This window comes from Benincasa hispida, chromosome 9, assembly GCF_009727055.1.
Source record: "Benincasa hispida cultivar B227 chromosome 9, ASM972705v1, whole genome shotgun sequence".
NCBI lineage: Eukaryota > Viridiplantae > Streptophyta > Magnoliopsida > Cucurbitales > Cucurbitaceae > Benincasa > Benincasa hispida.
The window spans coordinates 79,092,273-79,108,873 of record NC_052357.1 but is presented as its reverse complement, the minus strand read 5'-3'; the positions used below and the strand labels follow the sequence as shown (position 1 = coordinate 79,108,873).

Sequence of the window (16,601 nt, the reverse complement as noted above, 5' to 3'; positions counted from 1 at the left end):
AAAAATGAAAAGAAAATATACTTAATTTTAAAAAATCAATGTTTATCGAACAGTGCTAAAATGACAAATTACCACGTGACAATCATTAAATGGGAGATGTAGGGATGTTAAAAAAAACCGATGACTCAAAAAATCGGATCAACCCAACCCAACCCAACTCCATACAGTTCGGGTTGGGTTATCAACTCATTTGTGTTGAGTCGGGTTCAAATAAATTAAAATCTTATAGATTGGTTTGGTTCATGAATTCATCTAAAATAACCAAAACCTACCCGAACTTATTATTAAATTTAAAAAGTATGTTTCGTTTACTTATAACACAATTATATATATATATATATATATATATATATATATATATATTTTAATTTTATTCTATTTCATGATTTTTTGGAAATTTATTATCTAAGGACTCTTAAAATTAATTTTTTAGCATTTTGGAAAAAAAAAAATGAAATTGAGTTGTTAATATTAATATGATATATTAAAATAATAAAATAAAATTTGTACATATTAATAATTTACTTATTTTTAAAATAAAAGTTTAAATAAACTATCCAAATAAATCCAAGCAATCCAACCTAAAGAATTTACGAGTGGATTGGATTATTATTTAATAAAATTTATTTAGATAAGAGAAACTTAAAATCCAAACAAATGAATAGTGTGTAAAAAAAAAATGATTCAATCCAAGTAAATCCTTAAAAAGAAGATGTATGAAAATTTTATTTATCAAAACTATGGTAATATTAGAAAATTTTCCTGAAATGGTCATGACAGACCAAAGTACTTTTAAGATAAAGATAAAATAGATTGAGAAAATGACATTATAAATATATGGAAAAGGGAAAATATATATAAATATAAAAATAAAAAATAAAAGTTGGAAATTAAATGAAAAATTAATGGGAGTTGAAGGCGCCCCAACTGCATTGGCACCGAGTTGGTGATAGCAATAACTAATTCCCACCCACTTACTTTCCTTCCTCTCTTTATATTCTCTCTCTCCTTCTTTCTTTCTCTCTCAAAATTCCCAAATCCAAATTTCTCTCTCACAAAAACTCTCACACTCTTCTCATGGCTAACGAACAACACCTCTTGTCCACCGAGATCGTCAACCGCGGCATCGAATCCTCCGGCCCTAACGCCGGCTCCCTCACCTTCTCCGTCAGAGTCCGCCGCCGTCTCCCGGACTTCCTCAACTCCGTCAATCTCAAGTACGTCAAATTAGGCTACCATTATTTGATCAACCACGCCATTTATCTCGCTACTGTTCCTGTTCTCGTACTCGTCTTCAGCGCCGAAGTCGGAAGCCTCAGCCGCGAGGAACTTTGGCGGAAGCTTTGGGAGGATGCTCGCTACGATCTCGCTACTGTTCTCTCCTTCTTCGCTCTCTTCGTCTTCACTCTCTCTGTTTACTTCATGTCGCGCCCTAGATCTATTTACCTTATCGATTTTTCGTGCTTTCGCCCTTCCGATGACTTCAAGGTTAGTTCATTTCCACTTTCGCCTCATCTCTCTTTTTTTGTTTGGATTTGATCGACGTACGTTCTTGAGAACTGCACATTATGCTTCGTTTTGTTTTTGGTTTGGTAACTAAAATTATGATCAAGTCGCCTTTCTTCAACTTTCTTTCCGTAACGAAATGAATAATCTCACCATGTGCTATCTTTTGATTGATCCTACTAAAACTGCATCTTATAAAAAATGTTAGTAGGACTGTAGGCAATTTTTTTTTTTTTTCATTTACATATTTTGCTATTTTTTTCTTCAGTGTATATATAGATAGCTTCTTGAAGTGATTGTTAATCGGTTTGTTGGTAACGAAAATTGAGATCATTAATTGATATTATTCAATGTCAGCATGTGAATCACTATTTGTTTAGAACTAATTCTGTGAGATTGAGATACTTTTAGAAATGATACATATATGTAAAAGTACTTGTTCATCTGAATCGATTAAGACGTTATTGATTCTCTTAAAATTTTAAATTAAATGCCAATACAAAAAAAGTAATAAAATACTTTAATTTAAAATGAATTTATGAATGTAGTTATAGCCAAAACAGTGTGATAAATTTTGTAGGTTGTCTTGAATTAAATAAATTCATATTAAACACAGTGCAGAAATTCTTCGACGAGGATGAAAATTGAAAATAAATTTTTAAGAATTTAAAATATAAAATAGAATCGTGTTTTAAAAACTGCTCAGTATTTTACAGGTATCAAAGGAGGAATTCATAGAACTAGCGCGGAAATCGGGCAAATTCGACGAAGGATGCCTAGAGTTCCAGAAGAGAATTCTGCAGTCATCGGGAATCGGCGATGAAACCTACATTCCGAAATCGGTGATCGCCTCCCCCGATAACTGTGCCACCATGAAAGAAGGCCGAGCGGAGGCCTCCGCCGTCATGTTCGGCGCTCTCGACGAGCTTTTCGAGAAGACTAGGATTCGTCCAAAGGACGTCGGAGTTCTCGTCGTCAATTGCTCAATCTTCAATCCGACGCCGTCGCTTTCCGCCATGATCATCAACCACTACAAGATGAGGGGGAATATTTTGAGTTACAATCTCGGCGGAATGGGATGTAGTGCAGGAATTATTGCAATTGATTTGGCTCGCGATATGCTTCAATCTAACCCTAATAATTACGCCGTGGTCGTGAGTACGGAGGTTGTAGGATATAATTGGTACCAAGGCCGTGATAGGTCTATGCTAATTCCTAATTGCTTCTTTCGCATGGGATGCTCCGCTGTGATCCTGTCTAATCGCCGCCGTGACTACCGCCGTGCCAAGTACCGCCTCGAACACGTGGTTCGTACACACAAAGGTGCTGATGATCGCAGCTTCAGGTACTTCCTTTTTCTTCTTCCTTTACTGCTCCTTTTCAGTTTTATCTTTGCGTTCATGACGNCCCCCTTTTCTTCTTTCATTTCTGCTTTCGTGTTTCAAAAACTGACAAAAAAGAAGATATTTTTAACACATATATTTTAAGCATATTTCCTAAGATATTTTTATGGCTAAAAAGACATTTTCTCCTTAAAAAAGTAATAAAATAGTTAGTTTCTAACCATTTAGTCTTAAAACTATTAAAATTGTAACAATTTAATAGGTAATATTTGAGTCTAGATACTTTAAATTTTGTAATAATATATTTTTTTAACGTGAAAAATTAAATGTCAATTTGTATGACATAGTGATTTAGTTTAGTCAATTTGTATTGGATATAAGAAATTTCATTTAACTTTTAATAATACTTTTTCACAATATAGATTAGCTAAATTATTACCTATCATTTTTAAAGCAGTTTTACTTTTTCAGATATAATGTTTCCTTCCAAATGCAATAAACTTATTCAATTTTAATATCTGTATTTTTAATTGTTTAATTTAAATTTCTTACTTTTGTCCCTCAAAATCAATTTTTTTATTGAGGTTATTAAATAATAATAATTTTTATGAAAAAAATATAATATGTGAATAATCTATAATAAAAATATTAATAGAAAATAAATTTTTATGAAAAGTTCAAACAAAAAAAACTCGTATAATTAAAAAAATTAAAAGGATAAAAACTAAAATTGAACCAAGTTTAAAAGTATAGAACCAAAATAATATTTTAACGTGGGAGGTCTTAAATTGGTATGGGCTTTAATTTGGTTGTCTAACTGTACATTCACCGGCCCATTATATTACAACTTTCAACTGCCAACAAGAAATGTTGTCAGATTCATGGGCTTTTCATGTTGTGTAGCTGTAGATTCTTAGGTCCATTATATCATCCAACTGCCAACATATAATAATTATTGTGCTGAATATTTTTGACTAGGACGTAAAAAACCTATGCCGTTGGAACCCCCGAAAAAACAAGTCTTACTTTTACTCTGAAAAATATAACAAGTACAATATTTTTCAGTGGCCAAACTATCACAATTGATATATGATCTTCCATCATAAAGATTGGAGGTTGATCTTCATTTCCAATTGTTATATTAAAAGAACGATACTGTTTGGAATTATTATTATTATTATTATTTTTATAAGAAAAAGGTGCACTTTAAATAAAACCAGTTCTTAAAAAGAATTATTGCAAGAACTAGTAAAGGCAAGTTTGGTTTAAATAAATGTTAGTTTTAAGTACTTTAATAAAAACATATTTATACTTCTCCCTGTTTAAATTTTCGTACCTCATAATTTTTTTAAAAAAATAAAGACTTTTCTACATTAGAAAATGCTATATGAATGAATGAAGATTTTCCCCACCTAAAATCTATAAGGACAGGGATGTAGATAAGAAAAGTTTTATAGATTAGAGAATAAGATTGCATATTGTCAATATCAATTTTTAACGGTATGAATGTCATGGGCCTCTGCAAGCCAGTGTTGTAAATTTGGATTAAAATTGAATTCTATGTCCATATGGAAAAAGGTGCATTTATTATTCAACTATCAATTGCCACCCTCTCAATTAAATGATTGAACAACTAGCTTTTGAACTGTCACCAATCTTTGCTGTTCCAAAACCAGTTACTTTTTCATAATTAAAGAAATTTAAAGGCTGAGAGCAGGCACGTGAGGTCTTAATCCATGCTCAGTCCTTGTCGTTCTCAAATAATCAAGATTTCAAGTTCAAATTCAACTTTCAATTCTTGAAATTACGAATGTTTTTAAATATCTATTTTCATCCTCTAAAAAAAGTCTTACAAAATCTATATTTTAGTCTCCAGATTTAAAAATTCTCAAAGTAACAAATTTGTTCATCTTACTTTTAAGTTTTTAACAAATCAATAACATAGTTTTGAACATGCATGTTGATAGGGTGACATGGACAAGTATTGGAGTTCTGTTTTCTACTTAGAACAGTATATTAAATAGCCCACCATTGTTTGGGAGAGTAGAAATGTCTTCATTATTGAATTATAATTAAGTTAACAACTGTTTTGGATGTTTAATGGTGGTTGTTTGGTGGCAGGTGCGTGTATCAAGAAGAAGACGACCAAGGATTCAAAGGCCTTAAAGTCAGCAAAGACCTAATGGAAATCGGAGGCGAAGCTCTCAAAACCAACATCACAACCCTCGGACCTCTCGTCTTGCCATTCTCCGAGCAACTCATCTTCTTTGCAACTCTAGTCTGGAGGCAATTCTTCTCCTCCGGCACCGGAGTACTGAACCCAAAGAAGCCATACATTCCAGATTACAAGCAAGCATTCGAGCATTTCTGTGTACACGCAGCCAGCAAAGGCGTATTGAATGAATTACAAAGGAACCTTGAGCTTAGCGAGAGGAACATGGAAGCTTCTAGAATGACACTTCACCGATTTGGAAACACTTCCAGCAGCAGCATTTGGTACGAATTGGCTTATTTGGAGGCCAAAGACAGGGTCAAGTCTGGGGATCGGATTTGGCAGCTGGCTTTTGGGTCTGGGTTCAAGTGCAACTCTTTGGTTTGGCGCTCAATGAGACGCAATCGCAAGCCCGCTAGGAGCCCATGGCTCGATTGCATCGACAGATACCCGGTTCAATTCTAACTCCGCCCCTTGGCTTACTTGTTGGGTTCTCACTATTATTGTTTTTTCCTTTTTCTTTTTCTTTTAAAAAAATGTTCCGTTGAAGAAAAAGAAGGTTGTTAAGAACTAAGTTATATAGCGAACTAGATTTTACTACTTTTGAGGATAGATTCCTCTATTTGTAAGTTGTAAAATCTGTGAAGGGTGAGTTATTACTATCAATCTTAAAAAAATGTCTTAGGTTTTAAAATTATTGTAATGGATTGTTTTTAGTTCAACAATTTGCATAGTGAGAGATTAGAATGTTTGATCTCCTGGTTGAGAATACACGCTTTTGTTGTTTGTGTTGGTGCCTTTTTCCCCCCCTTAATCATGGGTTACAGTTGCAGGTTCAAATTAGAATATTTAATCACTTGTATATATAAGCAAATCACCGGCTACATTGTTATTATTTTCAATTAAATTTTGAAACGAGAGATGCTTATAATTAATAGAAAAAGTATTGATTCAAATAGGGGGAGAGGATCATGTTTCGGAAAAAGATTCCTCATTTTCTTGGTATGAGATAAAACCACACAATCATGCTCTAACCAATCTCCACCGACATCTTCAATCTTCCCTATGTCGAAACTGCAAAATCCAAAATATGTATCGAACCTCCCAAAAAAAAAACCCCAGAGAAACTAGAACTGTATAAGTAGCTGAAAGACAAGCTAGCTCCTTATATGTATTCTTTATCTGGCGTTGAATTTCATTGATATTAAGAAAGGTTAAATTGATACCAGGATAGGTCAGGATCTTGAAGATAATCCTCCTCTACGCAATGATAATTCGAATGCTGCTGCAAAAAATCATCATTAATACTCGGCCAATCTGAAAATTCCATAGGATTTTCACAACTATGGTGACCATCACTCTCCAAAGCTTTCACATCCATGGTCATGGGCCTGACCTCAGCCATGGCCCTAGCCCTAGCCTCCTCCACTGCCCCCTCCTGCATATCTTTTTGGTCATTATTGAACCAAAACACATCGGAAGCCATTAAATTCCCTTCTTCCTCAGATAATGAAATTGATTTGGGAACTTCCTGATGAGTAGCAGAACAAGAAACAGTGGGATAAATATATGAAGATGGGGGCCAGAATGAAAGTGGACAATATGAAGAGGTTTTGAAATCATCATCAAATGATTGTGTAGGGATTTCTGTAATGAGATTCTGTGCAACAGATGGAGGAGCAACAAAACCAGACCCATTTTCCAAATAAAATGAACAATCTGGGTATGTCCTGGTGTTTCTTCTGGATTTCCTTCTTCCATCACCTTCAAAACATGGGCCTAATTGAGGAAATATAGGAATTGATTGATTAATTTGTTGGTCTTGTTTTTGTTGCTGCTCTCTGGCTTCTTTGGTTGATGCTCTGTGGAGCTTAAGTGCAGTTACAATCTCTCTTCTAGCCTCAGCCATATCCAGAGGCATTTCCTTGTAAAGCCGCCGCCGGCTATGGCGCCTCCTTCTAACCTGTTTCTTTGATTCTCCATCTGGCTTTGGCTGTGAGATTTGTGCAGCAGCTTCAAAGTTGCAGAGCTGATCCGCAGAGTTCATCGAGTACTGAGGTAAAGAAGATTTGTTCAACTGTTTTAGCAGTCCAGGGAATGAACCATTAAAGAGAAACGATGCCAATAACTATTAAATGTTCATCTATTTGTTCTCTCAGGTGAAAAGAGAGTGCAGAGATGAGGATTGATGATGGATTGGGAGAATTGTGGGGTTTAAATAATGAACCGATTGTGTAATGCCGTGACTTAGTTCCCAAACAAGTCGATAAGGCGGCGTCGGCTATACAAATAGAGTATCCTAGGCCTTCGAGCTCTTTTGTACTTTTTACTTTATTCAGTTAACTACATACTTCATTGTTTTTGACCCCTTTCACCATCTTATCCATTCCCACTCATCATAAGGGAAACTTTCTGGTTGGGGAAAGTAATAAGCTGCTAGTTTGTTTCTGTTGACCCTACTAACATTTTAAAAAGTACTTATATTTTACAAAGAAAAAATGGGTTCTCTATCTCAGATCCATCTGTCAAAGATTCAGTAGTAAGCAGCGAAAAAATTAAGATGTCCACTTTGAAAGTATTATTCTTCGAACCCATGTAATATTTCTAGTACTACGAAAGTATCATATTCCTTTTATGAAAAATTTTATGATACTACCATAATATCTACTATTTATATCATTATTTGATATATCATTAAATAATTTATTAACTTGTCATTCATTTATTTCATAGACTCTACGTCTTAGACACGACATTTTCTAAATATATAAGAGACATACATGGTAAGGACATATTAATTACTATATATCATTTTTATACCCAAAAAAAAGTTAAGTCAAATTTAGGAATTTATATACTTAAAAAAGGATGTATAAGTTCACTCCAAAAATCTGCTATCGTGTCTTACATCTATATTATTATATGTCTATTTTATATACTTAACAAGTGTCTACTATGTGTCAAACAAAACTGAGATGTACATAGACTTTGTACAACTAAGTCTAACAAGTGTGTTGGTTATGGACATACTAGCTAAAATAAAGTGAAAAGGTTACTGACATACTAGCTATAATAAAGTGAAAATCACATGCCATATTTGAAAAGTCAATAGGAGTTTCAACGGGATTGAATCGACCATAAGCTCAATTTTGTGAATTTGAACTTCTGGAGTTTCATAAAGAATTTTTGGGAGTTCATGAACTTAATCCTTCAACATTAATTTGTACCGAAATTGACTAAATAATAATATTATTTCTCATGCATGAAATGTAAATATATTTTCATAATTCATAAAGAAGAGACTCGTAGAAACTAATTTGTTTAAAGAATCAATAACAAAATAATTTAACTTGGGACTAATTTTAAGGTTAATTAAAAATAACAAAAACTGACCGTTAAAAGGACAAGAACCAAAAGAACCCAACAAAACCATATTATTTTAACATTATTACACTCTCAACCCAACACTAGATTCAAGAAATTTATTAAAATTTAGTCCTAAGTGTTCATTAGGCATAAAATTTGGGTCAAGAATTTGTAAAATTCAAAATTACAATGAACACAACGAATGACTAAAAATAAGGTGTAAGCCTTAAAAACAAACAAACAAAGGCCAGAACCGACTCCCAATAGCAACAGAAACCCTCCCAAATAGGGAACAAAGGATATTTATATAAAATTGAACTAAAAACGACGATGATGCAAGACTATGAATACAAAAATTAAAAAAAAAAAATCAGGGCAAAAGAATAAACGAACCGCTAGAACTAATCTTACTCCTACATGTGTCAGAAGAGTCAACACAGTGTAAAAAAAGAAATAATGGAGAGAGAAATAGAGATGATGCAAAGAAAAGGAAACGTGCCTTGTTGTATATGTGTACGATTTAGTTGGCGCAATGGGCGAGGTCATAACCATAGGGCATTCCTGAGGAGGCTCTTCGGATTGTGGTAAAGGCAAAGAGCAAAGAGCAGAGAGACAGAGAAGAAGCGCAGCCACATTTTGGAAGAATCCATGGGCGCCGTTCCGCATAGCCACAGCAAGAAATCAGAATACAGCAATGGCAGAATGATGGAAGAACAACAATAATTTATGAAAGAGAAAAAAAGGAAACTAATGATTTGATCTCTCACATCCCATATTCCCATATTCCCATATTCCCATATTCCCATATTCTTTCTTCTTCACCGCCCTCTTCCCTTCGCTCTCTCCCGCCTCTTCTTCCCTCCCTTCTCCTCTCTCCAATTCGTTTTTATTGTTATTTTTTAGGGTTTGTGTTTAATAGTAAATTTTTAATGATTTTTATTTTTTAAATAATGTTATTTTAATAATTATTGATAAAAATAGAGTTGGGTTAAAACTATGGATAAAAATAGGGTAATAAAAGCGTGAACCGTACACGATTACCGAGTAAGCAACTAAAATCGTGGATTGGGTTCACTTCCTTCCGCATCATGTGAATCTGGCACCCAGACTGACAAGGTAGTCGTGGATTGGGTCCACGACTCCCTAATTTGTGTACCAGCATTCCCAAATCCCTACTCTACAACCTCTCCCTCACTTTCTTCTCCATCTCCAATTTTCTGCCTTTTTGCCTTCTCATTCTCCCATTCGGTCGTCCAACCAGTTCCACCATCCATCATCTGTTATCTGTTGTCATCCACCAGCCATCATGTGCTTCATCATGCATTGTTCTCCCTACCATTGCCAATCGTAGGTAATTTTCTTTTTTCAATATATGAGATTTTGCCTTGAATATCCATAGATCTAGTATTTTATTTAGATATATGCATGAAAAACTGTAGTTTTGAACTATTGTGATTAAAAATTTGTGTTTGTTTTGTCTATGATGTGAATATTTTTTTTTTTTTTTTTTTGTAGTTTGATATTGTAAGTTGGATTGAATATTTAGATTGATAGGAGTCTAAAAAGTGTCTATGATTTGTAGTTTATCATTGTTTTGTCTATTATTTGAATTATGTTTAGATTGAGTTGCAGTTGATTTTTTTTTTTAAAAAAAGAAAGATTTGGACTATTCGTATATTGAGGACTTAGGTTGTAGGTTTATTATTTTGGTATACAAAAACAAAGTTTGACTGATTATAAAATAGAGTTTGGGTTATCTTTTGGACTGATGTTAGATTTTTTTTTTTTTTTTTGTCAACTATAATAGTTGTGAACATTTAAGTAAATATGTCAATGTGCCTAGAAGATTTAGTTATTCTTGAACTTGGAAATGTTAAGGACAGTGATGTTGATGCAGAACTTGATGAATTATTTGGAAACTATAGAAGTGCATAGCATGATCTTGAGTTGGTACCGTCAAAGATGTTCACCCAAATAGATTGGAACATTACTAATTCAACCTATGAACGAAGGTCGACATTGGAGGAAAGGAGTGGATGTGTAGATAATTCTAGTTTGATACAAAAAAGAATGTTATTTGACACTAAAGAATCTACAACTGGCTGTAAAAAAATAGTGCGTGACAGAATAAATCGAACCAAGATATTTGGTATGTGAGATGTAAACCGTGGAAGGATGATTGTGATTGGAGGTTACAAGCTTGTCAACATAAAACTCATGGGATGTTTGAAATTACTAGACTTGGAGGGGAGTACTCATGTTTGTACTCATTCAAAGCTTGATTCGAATTTTATGAGTATTGAAATCCAAAATATTGTTAGTGTTGATCATGGGGTTCCTGTAGCTTTAATCCAAGAAGCAATTAAAAAAATGGATATAATATTAATTATAGACGTGTGTGGCAAGCAAAGATAAAAACATTTATTATTGTGCTTGGTGATTGGGAGAAATCATATTTAGGGCTTCCGTATTGGTTGAGTGTTGTTATGCATTACAATCCTAAAACATGATCGGATTGGTATTTTTCCGTCTGATGTGCCAAGTACAACTATAATTGGTTGGGTTTTACGATCCTTCAATCTTGCAAGAGAAGGGTTCAAATATTGTAAGCCATTAATTCAAATTGATAAAACTTATGTCAATGAAAGTATAAAGGGAAATTACCGATCATGGGGACATATATATAGAATATGCCATGAGAAAGCTTAAGAGGTAGGAAAAACGAGCATCTGCACATACAGTGACATCTATTGACAGGAAAACCCAAACTTTTGAAGGATAAACTGGCATAAATATGATTTCTCCCTATAAAGGTCAACACACAAGTTGTGAGCTTGAAAGAAGGAGCTTATTCTTGTAAAAATAACAATCATTCAAGATTCCATGTTCTTATGTAATTGTAATTTTACAATTTGCAAGGGATTGGAGAGAGGCTAGCAAAAAATTTTGATGTACAATTTGTAAGGGAGAACGACATAACAAGCGTATTTGTCCACAATGTACATTAGGTGCTTCTTCCTCTTTAGGCCATTGATGAATTTGTTATGTAATGGATTTTTTAATGTAATTGGATTTGTTATGTAATTGAATTTGCTATGTAATGGACTTTTTTTTATGTAATTTAAATTGTTATTTAATGGATTTTATTATGTAATGATTTTTTTTTTTTTTTTGTAATGAACTTTGTTATGGAATTGACTATATTAATATGTGCTTACTCTTCTAGTATTTGTGCAACATGAATCCTAGTCCTTCTAATCCTGTGCAACTATCTCAATAAAATACCCACTGTTCACAATCGAAATTGGATAGTCCTTCTAATCCTGTGCAACTATCTCAATAAAATACCCACTGTTCACAATCGATATTGGATAGTTCTTCTACTGTCATTTTGGGCTATTGGAGGAGACATCCGCACAACGTACTATCCCATTTGGTCTAGGTATTATGCCTTACGTACAACAAGTTAGTTTTCTTGGAGTTGCACATATTGGATTTATCCAACTAGATTGACATCTCGTTACTACTTTAATAAAATGTTAGAGACCAGAAACCCACATATTTCACATGTCTTGTGAGGAATACATAATTACATTGTAGGATGTTGCAATTTAGTATGGATTACAAGTAGACAAAGAACCTTTGACAGGTTCTTTCCAATATGATTGGAAAACCGTTTGTGACAATCTTTTGGGCGTTCGACCAGATGATTTGAAAGGCTCAAGATTGAGTATCCTGTGGTTAGTGTCTCAATTTCCAAAGTTGTCTCTCGTCGACAATGACATCAACATATAAAGGTATGAATCAGCATACATTATGCAGCTTATTGGAGGATTTTTGTGTAAACCACGTACTCCATTTTTCCTACATAAGTGAGTAATAAGTGTGCTAAGTAAAATTATGAAAGGAGGTAAAGAAGGTAGGCCGATGGAGGAAAAAATTCTAAGTGTTAGAAATACTTAGTCAAGGGTGAGTTTTAGATACTATAACAAGTGAAAATTTGCTAAGTATGAAAGCAAAGTGTAGGCATGCGTTGATGGAGAAGTGTAGACGCATGGGGTTGCGTGTATAGCAACCAAGGCTTGTAAAGGTTAAGTGTTGAAAGGCATGATGCATTGATAAGGCTTGCGGCAGCCTCAAGAGTGTACAAGCAAAGGCGATGGACGATCGTGTAGCAGATGAGCGGCACTATATGATTGGGTAAGCGATCGTCTAGTAAATGAATGACACTACATGATGAGGTAGGCAATTGTGTAGACGGGCGTTGGGCGATCGTGTAGTAATTACACGGAGGTAAGCGATTGACATTGGGTACTAGACGATGGACGTTGGGTGCTAGACGATAGACATTGGGCACTAGACGATGGATGTTGGGTTGTTTAGACGATATACATTGGACGCTAGACGGATGGACGTTGGGTGCTAGAAAATAGACGTTGAGCGCTCGACGATAGACGTTGGCCGTTAGACGATGGAGTATACGATGCACGCTAAATTTATATTATGAGGCGAAGGCCTAACGTGGGTTATGAAGGAAGGGAAGGAAAAAAACATTAATTGAAGAAACTCAATAATGGGAATTGGCTGGAAGCACTAGGTGCTCGATGAGGTAGCAGTTTAACCCTTGAACAGGGGAGGCGGAAGGAAGTATAAAAGGGAGAGGAACTTCAGAAGCTCGGTTTTGGAAAATGACTTGAGCAAATTAAGTAAGATCGGTACCGTTCGAAAGCTGGGAGAATATAGTTGTTGAGGTTCTTTTGTTGGAGAAAGATCTCACACGGAGGATAGCAAAAAGTGAAGAATCTACAGAAGGGGAAGATTCTCGGATTAATTAGAGCCCGGAGTGAAGATTGGAAGTTCTAGGACAAATTACAAGGAATTGTTGGCTGATATTTTGAAGGTAAGAAAGTTAACTCAATTCTAAACAAGTTTGTAGAAGGAAGTTTTTTAAAAAGAGTCTTGTATTTTGAGTTATGAATTTTTTATGTTTGAATAGGGAATCGTTGCGTAAGCAGGCAGCTGCTTGGGAAGATTAAGCAGGTAGCTCATCATAGTGAGCAAGAGCGAGCGAGAGATAAGAAAATGAGCGAGAATGAGCGAGAGCGAGAGTGAGTTAAGGAAGAGGAGGATCTCGCTAAGGATGCAAATCTCGCTGGAAAGTTACAAATCTCGCTAGAAGCCACAAATCTCGCTAGAAAGTTACAAATCTCGCTAGAAAGTCATAAATCTCGCTAGAAGTGGTAAATCTCACTCATGATGATCATCTTACTAGTAATGCTATTTTGTTGGTGAAAGTTTCATTAGTAAGCGAGCTACCTGAAGTATTTTGCTGAGAATTCTAAGGAATCTAACCGGGGATTATGTCCTTTCAGACCAAAAAGAGCTAGGAGAGGCAGATAAACATTTTAAGAGCTCAACGAGCTGTGGGTGACTAATGTTTCTAAATGATAAAGTTTATGCTTTGCAAAGTTATTCTCATGCTAAGTTTTCATGTGATTGCAAGCAACTTATTTCTATAATTGAAAGCATAATCAACGCATGATGTTTACTAATGTATGAGTTTTCCAAGTATGTTTTCCATGTCTAACGCATGCTAATGGTTTTTACAAGCTAGTTCAACATGATTTAAGCCAACTTATTTTACAAAGTATGAAGCATGCGTTAGGATTATAACTAAGGTTGAATGAAGCTTATTTTAAATACCTAAGGTTGTCAAAGTATATGCGTTGGTATTCCTAAACACAACGAAAAAGGATATTGAAGGTAGGGAAGGTATCCTAAAGGGATTTCTATGTTATATTTGAAAACTATTCTTTTTAATGCTTTTCGAGAACTTGATAGCTTAAGTGAGCCGGATACTGAAGGTAAGGAAGGTATCTTAGTAAATGTACCAAGGTGTTGACGGTACTTAGAAAACTCCACGTGCACGTAGGTAGTTCAATAAAGAGATCGACGTAGGGGTCTCTCCTAGCCATAGTTCAGTATGAAGAGGTCGAAGTAAGGGTCTCTTCTGGCCATGGCTTGATGTTGGAAATTAGAGCGATAGATGTTCATTCTCAACTAAGATTCAGTTAGTTCCAAAAGGGTTCTTTCTTAGCATTGACTAGAAGGTGATGAACAAAAGGGTTTTCACCCCAGGCCAGACTAATGTTTGAGAGATTGAACTTGAACATGATATTCGACGTTGAGATTGAACAAAAGGGTTCTCTCTCAACCAGGAATCAGTTTAGCTATGTTTTCATATACAATGGTTTTAAAGGCTTTATGTGCACGTTGCTTGGCATATTTTAGTTCTAATATTATGTTTTCTAGCTTTCAATTTAAGCATTTGGAGATTTATGTTTTATAAAGTCACTCACTGGACGAGTAGCTCATTCTTTCAAATGTTTTTCTTTTCCCAGTTAGCGGTCATCTCCCCAGAGGTTAGCTATCATCCTGCTCTGCCACTCAAAGACTCCAGTTAAAAGTCCAAAGTCTAGAGAGAAGTTTTAGGTGTTTATTCTGTAAATGTCTATACATATGTGTTGCTCATATTAGGGGCTAGTAAAGTATATTGGGACTGCTGAACTCTGTATGTGTTAATATGATGTAATTATGTTGTTGTTAATCTCTGGTGTTCTGAGGTTATTTTTTAAAGTTTCCTTAGTTTGGTGAATGTTATATATGTCTTCCAGGGATCTAAGCAGGTTAAGAATGTTAGTTAAACAGTAAGTGCCACAAGAGGGTTGGTAACTACTGTCGTTACATTCACTTTCGGATTAAGAAGGGTAATCTGGGAGAGGGTGTGACATTTTATTCACTGACAAGTCGAACACTCTGTTACATCTTATGTTCCTTCCATTGCTGGCCAATTTCGTGCATATTAGTACGTACTCGTGGGGTGGTACCTGTCTTGAATGGCTTTATAGAGAACTATGTCAGGCTACTAAGGCACAAGCTTTGAAAATATTATGGCCACTGATATTGCTACAAATATGGGTTTATGAAAGATTTAACATTATAGCACTAGTTATAGGCCCTAGATCATCGTCCACTAAATACCAAGTATTGCTTTATTTATATGTTTATTTCGTTATCGTTTAACATAATAAAATAAATTAGTTGTATTTAAAAAAAAAATAGATGGAGTGGTGTATTAGTTGTCTCTAAATAGTTAGCAAATATGTTGCTAGTATATCGATAAATATTTGACTGACTGGTGCACAATCAGGTAACAAATGAATATACAAATGAATATTACAAACTTTTTGGGTATCATGTAGTAAAGTGACATCAACCAGATCATGTGTTGAGATAGTTCGGTCTGCGACAAACGGTACCATCGTTGAGCTATACACTCTCGGCACTATACCAGATTGATTTGAGATGTAAGCACAAAAAAAACTGATGCATAATTCATGTAGAATATATATCGTACTGGCATGCACGTCATAATCGTTGTGCACAAGAAGAAATAACAAATGGACCAGTTGTATCATATTACTATTTTTCATGGTACGATTCAATCATGAGATGATTTATCACACCTGACGGTGCTTACTATTACTGTATGATACGAGTTTAATTGTCTTACGTTTTCCAAATGTATGATATGAACATTATTTAGTATTAATATTTTTTTCATCATACAAAATAATTTTGTTCAAGATTTACATCACAATTTACCAAAGTTGGGTTTAATGTGTGACCAAACCTTGATAAATAAATGTAGAAAGTATTATTCAGTAGTCAAGACAACTCAATATTACTAACACTGATCATTGAAGACGTATTCGTCATAGACAACAATGACAACAAGGTGAAACTAATTTAATGTTGCTAACACTGATCCAAGACGTATACGTCGTAGACAACAGCGACAACAAGGAGAAACTAATATAGAGGCACACGAAGATGACCACTATGTGGAAAATTGAGTGACTTGTATTTCAAACTTTTAGCTTCATCTGAACTTCTATCTTGAAGTTAAAAGAACTAATGAAATTACATTTTATCATGAGACGCTAAATCTAGCAAATGAGTAGGATATAAAAGATCAAGAACAAAACAAGGAAGAAAATTATTAGTTAAGTTTTTTTTTTTAAAAAAAAAATAATCAAAATAAAAAAATACTAAAATACTAAAATCGTAGATGGGGTCCATGAGTTTGGTCCTTTGATCAAGTCCACATGGTA

General features: G+C 34.5%; 2 protein-coding genes across 2 annotated transcripts; one reads left to right on the top strand and one right to left on the bottom strand.

The window, feature by feature from the left end:
- The first annotated feature begins 1,014 nt into the window (after positions 1-1,014).
- Positions 1,015-5,786, top strand: LOC120085719 (3-ketoacyl-CoA synthase 10). The gene is made up of 3 exons (XM_039041877.1): positions 1,015-1,488; positions 2,223-2,851; positions 4,971-5,786. The coding sequence occupies exons 1-3, from the start codon at positions 1,078-1,080 to the stop codon at positions 5,524-5,526; spliced, it is 1,596 nt and encodes a 531-aa protein (XP_038897805.1). The 5' UTR covers positions 1,015-1,077; the 3' UTR covers positions 5,527-5,786.
- Positions 5,787-5,975: 189 nt separating this feature from the next.
- LOC120085720 lies at positions 5,976-9,303 on the bottom strand. The gene is made up of 2 exons (XM_039041878.1): positions 8,927-9,303; positions 5,976-7,114 (listed from the first exon to the last, which is right to left on the bottom strand). Exon 2 carries the CDS (start codon positions 7,106-7,108, stop codon positions 6,266-6,268), a length of 843 nt encoding a protein of 280 aa, XP_038897806.1. The 5' UTR covers positions 7,109-7,114; positions 8,927-9,303; the 3' UTR covers positions 5,976-6,265.
- Positions 9,304-16,601: the final 7,298 nt, after the last annotated feature.

Coding starts and splice junctions, on each gene's coding strand:
- LOC120085719 (XM_039041877.1), top strand. CDS start 1,078: ATGGCTAACGAACAACACCTCTTGTCCACCGAGATCGTCAACCGCGGC. Junction 1,489..2,222: donor GCCCTTCCGATGACTTCAAG/GTTAGTTCATTT, acceptor AGTATTTTACAG/GTATCAAAGGAGGAATTCAT. Junction 2,852..4,970: donor GCTGATGATCGCAGCTTCAG/GTACTTCCTTTT, acceptor GTTTGGTGGCAG/GTGCGTGTATCAAGAAGAAG.
- LOC120085720 (XM_039041878.1), bottom strand. CDS start 7,108: ATGAACTCTGCGGATCAGCTCTGCAACTTTGAAGCTGCTGCACAAATC.